General features: G+C 40.8%; 1 protein-coding gene across 1 annotated transcript; it reads right to left on the reverse strand.

The window, feature by feature from the left end:
• Positions 1-1,438: 1,438 nt before the first annotated feature.
• On the reverse strand, positions 1,439-5,604 carry LOC125309184 (holocytochrome c-type synthase). Its single transcript, XM_048265912.1, has 7 exons — positions 5,511-5,604; positions 4,731-4,876; positions 4,460-4,641; positions 3,895-4,043; positions 3,564-3,683; positions 3,179-3,265; positions 1,439-2,786 (listed from the first exon to the last, which is right to left on the reverse strand). Exons 2-7 carry the CDS (start codon positions 4,846-4,848, stop codon positions 2,588-2,590), a joined length of 855 nt encoding a protein of 284 aa, XP_048121869.1. The 5' UTR covers positions 4,849-4,876; positions 5,511-5,604; the 3' UTR covers positions 1,439-2,587.
• Between the last annotated feature and the right edge of the window lie 6,723 nt (positions 5,605-12,327).

Genomic DNA, 12,327 nt, shown 5'->3' on the forward strand with positions numbered 1-12,327 from the left:
GTAGGCTAACTGTTCACGGTTATGAATAGAAATGTAGTGGAGTAAAGAGTACAATATTTGCCTCTCAAATGTACTTTTGTACTGTGTCATGAGTACTCCCCAAAAATGATACTGGAGTAAAGTACAGATCCCTCAAAATTGTACTCAAGTAAATGTACTCCGTTACTGTCCAGCTCTGCTTAAATCTAAAACAAAACATTTTATATCTTAAGCAAAACCACTTTAAGTTTTAAGCAAACATGCTTTTACAAACATGCATTAGACATACAAGTCTAATTTGTTCCACACTCATCTATTATTGAAGCATTGGCAAGTTTTTATTTGTTTCATAGCAAGCTGGATTTAAGCAGTTATATGATTAATAAATATTTTATTTGTAAACTATTAGACATTCCAAATTCATTAATGCCCTCATTTTTTAAGATTTACAGCTCAAAACCAATTGAAAATACCAGGTAAGTGCAACTACTGATGACAATGAATAGTGATTCATATGTTTTACACAATTCAATCTCCATTTGTGGTTCTTCATTTAAATACCGAAAATCACATTATTCAGTTCCATGTTTACACTGACACCCCATGGCCACTCACAGAACTGTAGGAAATGTATGCAGGTTACTACATCAGCTAATTTTACTGATAAGTTTCACTTCACTGACCAATGAGTTGACTGCTGGTGGTAAGGTGCATTGTGAGATCCTTCCTTCTAATCACTGCTATTTTATTTGAGACAGACTGAAACAGTTTACAGAGCTTTGTGATGGAAGTTGTTTGTCCATTTGAAACATTAATGAGGATAGTTTATGTCAAAATTAAGTACTGATGCATCAGTCTTATTGATGCATCAGTCTCATCTTACATTAAAATAACCGAGGGGCATACGAAACAGTGTGTGGTTGGCCGATTTGCATGTTGGTCAGCAGGTTCCTTTTATTCAAAGTAGATCAGGAAATTATGCCATAGGTCAGCCCTTGGAGTTAGATCTCGTGACGGTCAACAGTCAAGCTTGGGAAACTCAATGAACTGTGGAAATATGACACCCCACCTTTTGCAGTTCCAACAGCTTAAAGGCATCCAATGCAAGTTTTTCCATCTTAATTCCGCTAAAAGCGCTTCAAAGTCATTTTGATGGTAAACTAACTTGTAATAGTAAGGTGCACTTTCCCAGAACATAGACGTGTAATATTACCTCGCCAGTTGACATGGCTCTTCAGGGATATCTTTCTCACTTAGTAAACAACACCACGTAACTTGTCCAAGGGGAAAGGTGCAAGCCATCAGTGGGATTTAGGACAGTTGTGTAAAATACAAATACTACACAACTGTGGAGATAATAATAATAATAATAAATTCAAAACAAAACTGCATTGGATACCTTTAATATTCCAAGGTCACACAACTTTAACCCAATAGTCAGACACACATGGAGAGCCAGTTACTTTGAGAGTCTGTGTTTTATTAGTTTGGGAGTAAGAGATAAGAAACGTTGGGTTTGTGTATGACATTTTATTTTACAGTTAGAAGCATTAAGAGACCATTTTCAGCATTTTCGAAAGAAAAAGCAGATAATAAATAAGATTGTGTAACATGACATTTTGAAATGTTGGCTTTGCACAAGCAGATGGTGCTGGATTACTGACCAACTACAACAGCAGAAATACAGTAAAAACTGGTAACTGAACAAATTCCCTTTTTGAGAGAAAAGAAATGATCACAACCACCAGTATGTTGGAGGATTTGAGCTATGTAAGCTATGTAATTAGCTATAGACATACAATAGCTTCTCCTAGATGTTCTTTCCCCCCAATCGCCATTTAGTAATTCAAGTTCGCCAGGCCTGTACTTGCAGTACAAGACCACTTTTGAGTCTACTGCGCATTGAATACCAGTCCTGCTTTAAGTCTTGCTCCGTGCCGCCAACACAATCCATAATTCCCAACCACACAGGGCTGTTGAGAGTGCAGTGTAGTGGACATCTCTTGCAGCTGCTTCATGAGCACTGCCATGTTCAGGACAAGATCAGGCAACTATCATGCAAACCTCACAATCAGTAAAACCTCACTGTGCGGTTGAAAGCTCTCCTTTTGATAATAAACTCTGCCAAATAAGAGTCACCCTGTCCAAAAAGCAAGAAATCTCTCATCACTTGTTATTATATTTGAATTATATGACAACTCTAAAAGCTCAAGTATCACTCAAACAGGCTGTTAAAAAGATTTGTACAGTGAGTGACAACTGCACATCGAAATATCAATGGTGTTTCATATGTGCACTCTCTTGGAAGGTAGAATTATACACAGAATGCAAGGAATCATAAATCTGATAAAAGTCAACTTCAGCAACAGAGGTTGTTGGGGTTTTTTTTCTCTCTGGGAAATGTAAAATCAAGCTCTTTTTACAGAGAAAAAGGCCAAAGATTATTCTACCTAGAGCACTAATAATTCACAAATCTGATAAGAACCTTTCAGGTAAATGTCTTAAACGTAGATGAGAAAACGGCAGTCATTGTCAGAGCACCTATTATGCAAGTCAAAGTTTTTCTTGTTTGCATGTATTTGTTTTTATGGGTTTTACTCATTCCGTTTCAAGATGTCCAGCGCCACCAGGCCACCTTCATCCTATCCCACACTGCACCCATTGAGTCGAAGGCCGGACGCACGTCCAGGATGGAGAACTGGTAGGTATTTTTGTCCACCTCACCGTCATAATAGTCAATCACATATCGCACCTCCTTCCCACAGCGATCCACAATCCAGTCATGTCGATCGAATGGCAACTCGTACCTGTAACCGGGAGAGCAACAAGCACATTACAAAAAGTATACAATTTTACTACCGATTCCACCACTGTGTTTTTCATACCCACTAAGAAAACACTTTCAAAAGCTTCTCTCTCACATGAACCGTTTTGCGTTCTCACACACTCTCTCCCCCTCTCTCTCCTCCCCGGTTGGCAGCTACATAATGTTAACAATGCAAAGATCAAAAGTATAACAAATAACGTAAAAAATGACGTATGTAAAAAATGACGTATGTAAAAAAACAAAAAGGCAGTTTGGGGGCACAAAGTTATCACAACCACTTAAGATGGCTGAACTCTGTTCATCCAAGCTTGACATGTTGAAATTTGTCTGGAAAGCAGTCACCCTAACAATCATCACTCAGCCAATGCTTACCCCATCCAGTGCCGTAGTCTAGCCCGAGGTGAGAACTCCTTTGCTTTCCCACCAAAACGCTTGAGGGATGGCCCACACGGACACTCCCTGCAATAACAGGACCAGAGACTTAGAGGGGAGGACTATACCAGCCACCGTACATAATTAGGATAGATAGATAGACAGATAAGATACTTTATTTTAAGGAAAGTTAAGATAAGATAATGAGGCTAGCGGATATTAGCAGACATGGGATGGGTGCCAGTGTAGGGGAACTCACTCTGCATGGAGGGCTAGCGAATATTAGCAGACATGGGATGGGTGCCAGTGTAGGGGAACTCACTCTGCATGGAGGGCTAGCGAATATTAGCAGACATGGGATGGGTGCCAGTGTAGGGGAACTCACTCTGCATGGAGGGCCTCCCACTTCAGGATCTCTTCCCAGGCTTGCTCGTTGTTCCGATTGTGGATTCTGATGATGTTGCTCATGTCGTGTGGAGCGAGGTTATCCTCTTTCCAGCGCCAGCTACGGAGCAAAACATAGCATAAGACCACTCTTTCCCCCAGCAAAAACAAAATCTGAGCCAGTGAAGTCAACACTCTTTTAATAATGGACATTGGTATCAAGTAAAATAAGAATATGTGAAAATCGACAGTCTGAAAGACCATGGGCTTCTATTGACATGGAAAGAGGTAACTACAGAATTTGTGGACTAATTGTCGCTAATCACACCTACCCCTTCCTAAGCATAGCATTCCAGAACATCTGCTCGGAGGGATACACCCAGTTTTTTTCTGTTCCTGAGCGGGGGATTTTTGACTCCTCTCTGGTCATGTCAAGTGAGAAGGGCTGGTCAGGGGCTGGGACTTGATTAGGAGGTGGCATCTGGACGGAGCAAATACACATATCTTACTACACTCAAATTGTTCCAAACTCTCCGCTCCCATGTCCAAATTTACATGTGAATACACATTTTGATGTCTATAATTCTATTCATGGGTTTCATCAGGTCCTTTTCCACAGGTGTATTAATCAAGCACCATGCAGTCTGCATTCATAATCTAGGTGCTTGATTTTTATACACCTGTGGAAAGGGACCCAATGAAACCCATGAATAGTAGCGAAACTAGCTCCATACAGGTGTACTGACATTGCAGTCTCTAAGAGCAGTCTGGCTGCACACACCCTTTAGAAATGTAACACATTATGTTCAAGGTAAAGCTCCCATGCAATTATGTCAGGTCTCATTCTTATCAGAATCCACAACCCTTGGCTGATGCTGACTATTTACTTATACTTACCATATTTGTTGGGTCAATGTCACCTTTGGGTCCCAATCCTTGAGCCCCTGCTCTCATTGGACACTCCACAAACTCGTATGCCCGCTCCTGATGAACTGGTCCTGGGGCTGCAGCAGCAGCAGGAGCTGATGGTTGGTGCATTGGACATTCAGATGGAGGAGAGAGCCGTGGCGATGGAGAACCTGAATGAAAAGGTAGACCAGGATGTGAAACATGCTAAAGAGCTTCCTCTCTGAAGGTCACACAATTTCCTACAAATCAAATGACTCACTTTGTTGGGGCTCTCGATGCATAGGGCAGCCTTGAGGTGGGGACAGCCCGATATTTGGAGCCACCATCGCAGCCTCAGCTTTGACCGTGGGAGCGGGATTTGACATTGTCGAGCCCATGGCTGCAGACTCTTTAAATTACCTATACCTACAGCCAAACACAGCACAACTCATGAATCCTTCAAGAAAATTGCCAACGCCCTCTGATATAATTCCACCTCATGTTACAGCAGTGCAATGAATTGTGAAGGAAAGTTGTGTTCCGAGGGATATCACGGACTTCTTGGATAGAAGAGGTTGGTTATTGTTAACGTTATTGTTTCATCATAGTTAGGTTAGCTAACAGTTGTGTTAACGTTAGCTTGCTAGCTAAGCATCATGCCACTTTTAGATAAGTGTTAGCAGATCCCTTATAAGACATTCTCTGGTGTTAGGAAGACATAAGGCTCAAAATAATGTTATACAACCACGTATTGATAATCTAAGCTAGTCCTTTGTGTTTACGAACGTCACAAAGACAACGTTACAAAACATCTCTCAAACAAAGTTATGTAACGTAGATGTTTTGTAACGTTAACATAATAAGGCTAACGTTAGGATAATGTGGCTAGCTAACTAATGTTAGCTGACAAACACCCTGTTATTAACCTTACTGTAGCGAAAAACATAAAGTCCTTCAATTAGGATATATACATCTTCAGAAGGTTAATATGATGCTACGACTCAAAAATATCTGTATACCTCAACAAACAAAAAGCAAACTGGTGGTTAACGTTACCAACCTTTCAGAGACCCGCTGTAAGAGTCCCAATGTCAACGACTCAACGTGCATGCTGTAGTGATTACCCACAATGCATTGCGTGTATGAGTCACTCCAAGTTGCGCTGTGCGCAGTTACGTCAGGTGTAGTCTAGTAAATTCTCTGATAAAGTGGTAGCAGAGAATGTCGTAGACGGGCTCTGGTGGTAGGCTGTGGTTGGTATAGTAGATGTCCTGGGTAAGATTTGTATGCACTTCATTTAGCGGAGAATATCTAAACTGTTATAGACTAATATGACCCCATTGAACAATGTGGGATGTGTGCCAAAATCTTTACCCGGGACGAAACTGTTACACTTTGCCTAAAAAATAAAAGATGCAAATGAGGCAATATCTTATTAAATATGCATACATAAAAACCCTTGAAGCTACAGATTTTCTGAGGTGATCACAATGTTCACAGTGACCATAATTATAAGGTCACAGAAGAGTGTAAGCATTCTGATTTGATATTAAGAAAATGGCTAAAAAACAGTCAACCTATTACATACAACTAGTGACATACAGGAATTGCAGTTATTTATTAACCTAAACTTTAAAATCTTCTTATTTCCTACCTGTTCTAAATATCGCTGTCATCACACCCAACTCTTTTTCCCCAACAAAAGTTTACTTGGCAGCCATAGTGACCTAAGGTCATAGCAGAGCACATGGTTGTAAAGCAAAATGACTTGTGAGATCAAGAAAAGTAAGGAAATCTACTCTTTATTCTTTGTGTTGGCATGTAAACTTCTTACATATGAGTTGTAGTTTTGTGTATTTAAATAATTATAATGAATTTGTATCAGTTTTATATTTAATTTAGTGTATATTGTAGCTCGCAACTAAGTAGTGAAAAGATCAATATTACCACTTCATGATAACCTGGATTACAGATTACTTGACCGAGCGACCACAGTTCGTCAGACTGAAGAACTGTCTCTCTGACACTGTGATCAGCAGCACCGGAGCGCCACAGGGAACTGTGCTCTCTTCAGTCCTGTTCACCCTGTACACATCTGACTTCTGCTACAACACCGAGTCATGCCGCATGCAGAAGTTTTCTGATGATACTGCAATTGTGGGGTGTATAAGGGACGAGCAGGAGGAGGAGTACAGGAGCCTGGTGGAGGACTTTGTGCAGTGGTGCAAACTCAATCACCTTCAACTCAACACTTCAAAGACCAGAGGTGGGACCAAGTCACTGTTTGGCAAGTCACAAGTAAGTCCCAAGTCTTAGCAGTCAAGTCCAAGTCAAGTCCCAAGTAAATACAGAGAAGGGCAAGTCGAGTCCAAATCCAAGTCACATCAAAGCCAAGTCGAGTCCAAGTCCAAGTCCCAATCTTTTTCAAGTCCTGAACAAGTCATCAGGTACTCTTCACTTAATAATGCCATTATTAGACTATCGATCATAATTTTAGCACTTCCATCTAATCCACAGTATTTTTTTTATAAATACAGATTAAAATATGTTCAATGTTTCTGTCTTGTAATCTTTTACGACATATGCATGTGCATACCTGTGTAATATACACATGTGCATACCTGAGTAATCTGTACAAAACGGATAGCTACATGACACTCAGCACAGCTGCAAATATATATAATGTTTTTCCAAATTGCGGAGCCCACTGTAAGGATGAGTAATAATTTGACTGATGGTATTTCACTGCGCTAGGCCACAGATTTGCCTGCAAACAATTTATTAGGCTGTCTGCCAGTGGTGACTCATAAGGGAAGCCAAGGTCAACACTTTTATATTATTTAAAAGATAATAATGACAGTAATTGTGTTTTAAAGTATTTATTTCTTAAGAAATACTACACATTTGATGCTGTTTATCTAATTTGTAAATGGTGCACTGTCACTTTAAGCCCATTGTGCACTGTCCACACGTTCTCATAATGATCTTTTTTTACCAGCTCCGTTCAAATATAGCCTATGGCTAGTCCACAAACTCAAACATTGTTTGTGCCACATGTATAGCACAATATTAACAATGATAAGCATGATATTAAGTTGGCACAAACAGCTTTCATTCCTTTGGAAAGAGAAACATGTATGACATGATGCTTGCTTGACATTTTCTGTTTGCAATTAAAAGTGAATTATGAGCCTGGTAGCCAGTAGCCACCTAGCTACAGTAGCTGAGTGGAATGCGTTTCAATCGGCATATCATGTGCTTCATGTAAATAAATTATTGAATACTTCAAGACTCACCAGTTCCATTACACAAGGCAAAGACAACTCTTCATAATATTGTCCACTTTCCAAATCACAGTGAGTGCAGCTATGTCATAGTGACCTAGATCTCATAGTGTATAACAGTAGACTAGTGAGAACCGGATTCACAATCTCCTCTAATCTCGTACTTGTTGCCTCCACGATTTCTTTTTATATGTTTCTTATATTTAAAAGAAGATATCAATCATCATCAACAATGACAAGCCAGCTGGAACCTACTCGTTTTCTCTCCCTCTCGTGCGTGCTTAGATGTGTTCTCAATTAAATGCAGTAGCCTAGCATAAGTTTAAGTTGGATCTTAATGGAGAGGACTCGAAAAGTATCATCTTTATGTAACATGCTGTTGGTGCTTTTTGACAAACGTTCTCTAACAAGAGTTCAAATCAATTTGCAGTAAAGCTACTAGTGATTGGCTAAATGTTGGTCCTTCCTCTGTCTCTTGGTGCCCTACACACAGTGCGTAACGCGTGTGAGGGTAGTGGCAGTAGGCTACTGAACTGTGCTCTGTCCGCTTGTCTCCGCTATTTATTTTTTTTTAGTCGCAGGAAAGCGTCTCTGGGTTGACAGGTACACGATCAGGAAATTTAGTTTTTGATTCGAGACATGTCAAGTCATCACAAGTCAAAGAGGCAAAGTCCGAGTCAAGTCTTGAGTGAATAGTATTCAAGTCCAAGTCGAGTCGCAAGTCATGCCGAATTTTATCAAGTCAAGTCTGAAGTCATTAAAATCATGACTCGAGTCTGACTCGAGTCCAAGTCATGTGACTCGAGTCCACATGTCCTCGAGTCTGTCAAAGACCAAGGAGATGGTGGTGGATTTCCGCAGGTCTAAGCCCGCTCTGCTACTAGTCTCCATTGATGGGGTCAATGTGGAGGTGGTAAGCACCTACAAGTAGCTGGGTCTCCACCTGGACAATAAACTGGACTGGTCAGCCAACACTGAAGCACTCTACAAGAAAGAGCAGAGCTGGGCGAATTGACAGGCTGGTAAGGAAAGCTGGCTCTGTAGTGGGAGCTGAACTGGAGTGCATCACTTCAATATCTGACAAAAGGACCCTGAACAAACTGATCAACATCTTGGACAATGAGTGTCATCCACTCCACAGCACCATTGTAAAGCAAAAGAGCCTGATCAGCTGGAGACTTCGCTCACTGCCTTCCACAACAGACAGACTGAGGAAGTAATTTGTCCCCAGGGCCATTGAACTGTTCAATGCCTCACTTAAGGGAAGAGGAGAGATAGACTTCTCTGCATAGTCTGTCTGCCTCTCTACCCTCCACCCTCTCCATGTTCCATGTTTGGGTACTGTCTGTCCACTAGCCACTTTTTTCCACTGTCTCACTGCCTCACTGCATGCTATTAGCACATATGCATAACCCCTCCCTCCATGTCACAGCCTGATTGTGGCCACACTTATACCTTTTCTTAATATATATATATATATATATATATATATATATATATTTTTTTTATATATATATATATATATATATATATATTTTTTTTTTTTTTATATTACCTTGCCTACTCTCTGATATGTCCATATTTATTTTATGCTGGTCTCTAGACTTTATTCTTGCACTGTTGCACTGTTTGGACTTACTCATTTACACCATTACCATGACACTCACTCACACAGAGCACCTTACCTTACTATGCACAGAGAATCACAGGCTCAGTCCCTGCCTCAGTCATTGTAAGCGCCTTAATCACCCACTATGTGGATACTGTTTTTAGAATTGATTTAGATTAAGTGTTATTTAGTATAATTTGTATTTGAGTATATTCTTTATCTTCTACTGTCCTTATTGCTTATTACTTTTTTCTGCTGTTAGTGAATGTGTGATGTCTGTATGCTACTGAGACCTTGAATTTCCCCTTGGGGATCAATAAAGTATCTATCTATCTATCTATCTATCTATCTGATATCTTCATAGCGTTGGGAGACAAGCTCACACAGTGTCTCCCAGCACTATATGTGCTGACTGGGTGCGACACAACCAGCAAAATATCAACCAAACTTGCAGCTCTGAACACTGTCGCAAGCCAGACAACTCTTCTCTCTGATTCTCAATGTCAACTGTCCACAGCGTGCAATTATACAAATGGCAGAAACATTCTTGGTCAAATGTCTCAAACCATCAACGGACATGGAGACATTTGACGACCTGCGCATTGCTGCGTTAGTAATGCATTAAGTATTAAAGATGGACTTTGTAAAGATGGACTTTGAGAGGGCCGCTTACACCTCAACTAATGCAAGAAAACATACAAAGAGCCTATTATCAACAGCAGCTTTGGGTCCAAGCACCATTTACAGACGCCACCTTGATCTTAAATTCGATGCTTATGGTTTTGTAAGAACGGGCAGTTTATTAGTCCCTGAGATTGTAATCTCAAAACCTGAAGGTTTGCCAAATCCCTGCTCGTGTGGCAAGTGTGCACACAAGAATGGGTGTCCCTGACGGGTAGCTGGTATCCGTTGTTGCAAGTACTGCAAATGCAAGGGAGGCAATTGTAAAAATCCTATCACTGAATAAGCTCTCATCATCATCCCCATAACTGGACTCTGCTGTGAAAGTTTTAAATTGCAACATAGGGAATAAACCTGTTGTTTTGTAATACAACAAAATGTAATACAAAAAGTATTTATCTTAAAATGAAGATTAAACTGGTAGAAATGTATGAGGATATCTATAAAAGTAAAAAAGTCCCATTCACCTGTAGTGTGATAATCTGTTGTGGTCATTTTCAGGACTTTCGTCTTGGGTAGAGATTTTGGCACAAATCCAACATTGTTCAATGGGGTCATAGTCTATAACAGTTGAGATATTCTCTGCTAAATGAAGTGCATACAAATCTTACCCAGGACCTAGACTGTGTGTGTGTGTGTGTGTGTGTGTGTGTGTGTGTGTGTGTGTGTGTGTGTGGTAATAATAAATCTGCGAAAATTGATTCATGTCTAATTAAGTATGACATTTGATTGTCTGTTCAGTACTATTTTCTGCCCTTTTTTTGTTAATTATTATTAGTAATAGGTATGACATAGACTGTACTGTATATACAGTCTATGGTTGATGATAACTAGTTGATCTAGCAACAAGAAAAAATAATGAATGTAACCGACAAAAATACTTTTGATAATTACAAAAAGCTCTAATTGCATATTTGTCTTGTAGGCCTACCATAAGCATCATGTATTGGAAAGGCTGCTGATGTCTTTGTGCCGTCCACTAGATGTCATTGTATCCTTGGATATCAGCTTAGGAGTTTGCATCCTCCTAAGTATGTCGCCTAGGCCTATAATGTCCTCCTGCTGTCTAAGGGGGGTGGAGGATGGGTGTGTGTGTGTAGGTGTGGGGGTTACTGACATATATTGGTAGCTAAAGCTTCCGTTTCCTCGAGCTAAGATGGCTGAGCCGAGCTTCATTTAGATTGTTTACACAACAGCCATCTTCTGCTCTATTGGACAAGAGGGAAGGTGGAAGAGAGACAACACAATATTAGTGCCAGGAGGGCTTTGAGTTCCATAAGAGTGATGAGGGGTAGAGGCCTCTGAGACAGGATGAACTTCGGGCATTTGGACAAACCGAAGGGAAGGAGAACAGTAGATTCGGCCACAGATGAGTGAGTGGGTGTGGGAAAGTGAGCTGCAATCACAGCTAGATTAAACTAAGCCACCAGTGTTAGTTTTGTGTGTGTGTGTGTGTGTGTGTGTGTGTGTGTGTGTGTGTGTGTGTGTGTGTAGTGTTTTTTGTTTGTGCAGATCCAAAGAAGGGTCTTTGCACTTCACCTCTCTGTATAACCATGATGTTGCCCTGAGAGAGTATCTGTCTCTCTCTCTCTCTCTCTCTCTCTCTCTCTCTCTCTCTTTCAGACTCCCTTACACTCCTTTTTTGCCTATTCTTCATGTTCTCCCTCTCCCCATCTTACTTTGCTTCCATCTCCACATCCACCCCCTCCCTTTACCCCCTGCACTCTCTCCACGCTCTCCTATCGCCATTATGCCACAGCACATGGGCTTTCATTGCCTGGGAAATGTGCGTGCTGAATGAATTATGTGCATGTTACATTTCCACTAGGGCAGCTGCTTGGCACTGAGTCAGATAACTCCAGTGCAGAACAGATACACAAGCAGCCTGTGGCATTTCTGTCCAACTGGATGATTCTTTACCCCCCCTCCACCCTCATCCACTCACCCACCCACCCACCTTTTTTACCTCCTGTAGTCCCAACTGTATCTCTCTATTAACATACCAAAGAATGGCTGTGCTGTGCCCAGTATGATAATAGTTCTTTGTCTGCTTGTTGGTACAGTTTTATCATGTGTTTCAGAGGCGACTTACGCATGTTTGTGTGTGTGTGTGGTGGTGGTGGTTAGGTGCAAATTCGTCTTGCACACAGCCGCACTATACTGACTAATCGGTATTCCTGGTGGAGCTTGTGTGGATGGGCTCATTTGAATGTTAGCCCGTGTTTTATGGTTGTATTGATCTCATCCGGGTCCAAAACAGAGCTAATGGAAAAATGGATGGGTTTCAATTTTCTCTCAGGTTA

Source organism: Alosa alosa, chromosome 16 (assembly GCF_017589495.1).
Source record: "Alosa alosa isolate M-15738 ecotype Scorff River chromosome 16, AALO_Geno_1.1, whole genome shotgun sequence".
NCBI lineage: Eukaryota > Metazoa > Chordata > Actinopteri > Clupeiformes > Clupeidae > Alosa > Alosa alosa.

Coding starts and splice junctions, on each gene's coding strand:
- LOC125309184 (XM_048265912.1), bottom strand. CDS start 4,848: ATGGGCTCGACAATGTCAAATCCCGCTCCCACGGTCAAAGCTGAGGCT. Junction 3,684..3,894: donor AATGCTATGCTTAGGAAGGG/GTAGGTGTGATT, acceptor TTTGCTCCGTAG/CTGGCGCTGGAAAGAGGATA. Junction 3,266..3,563: donor TGGGAGGCCCTCCATGCAGA/GTGAGTTCCCCT, acceptor CTGTTATTGCAG/GGAGTGTCCGTGTGGGCCAT.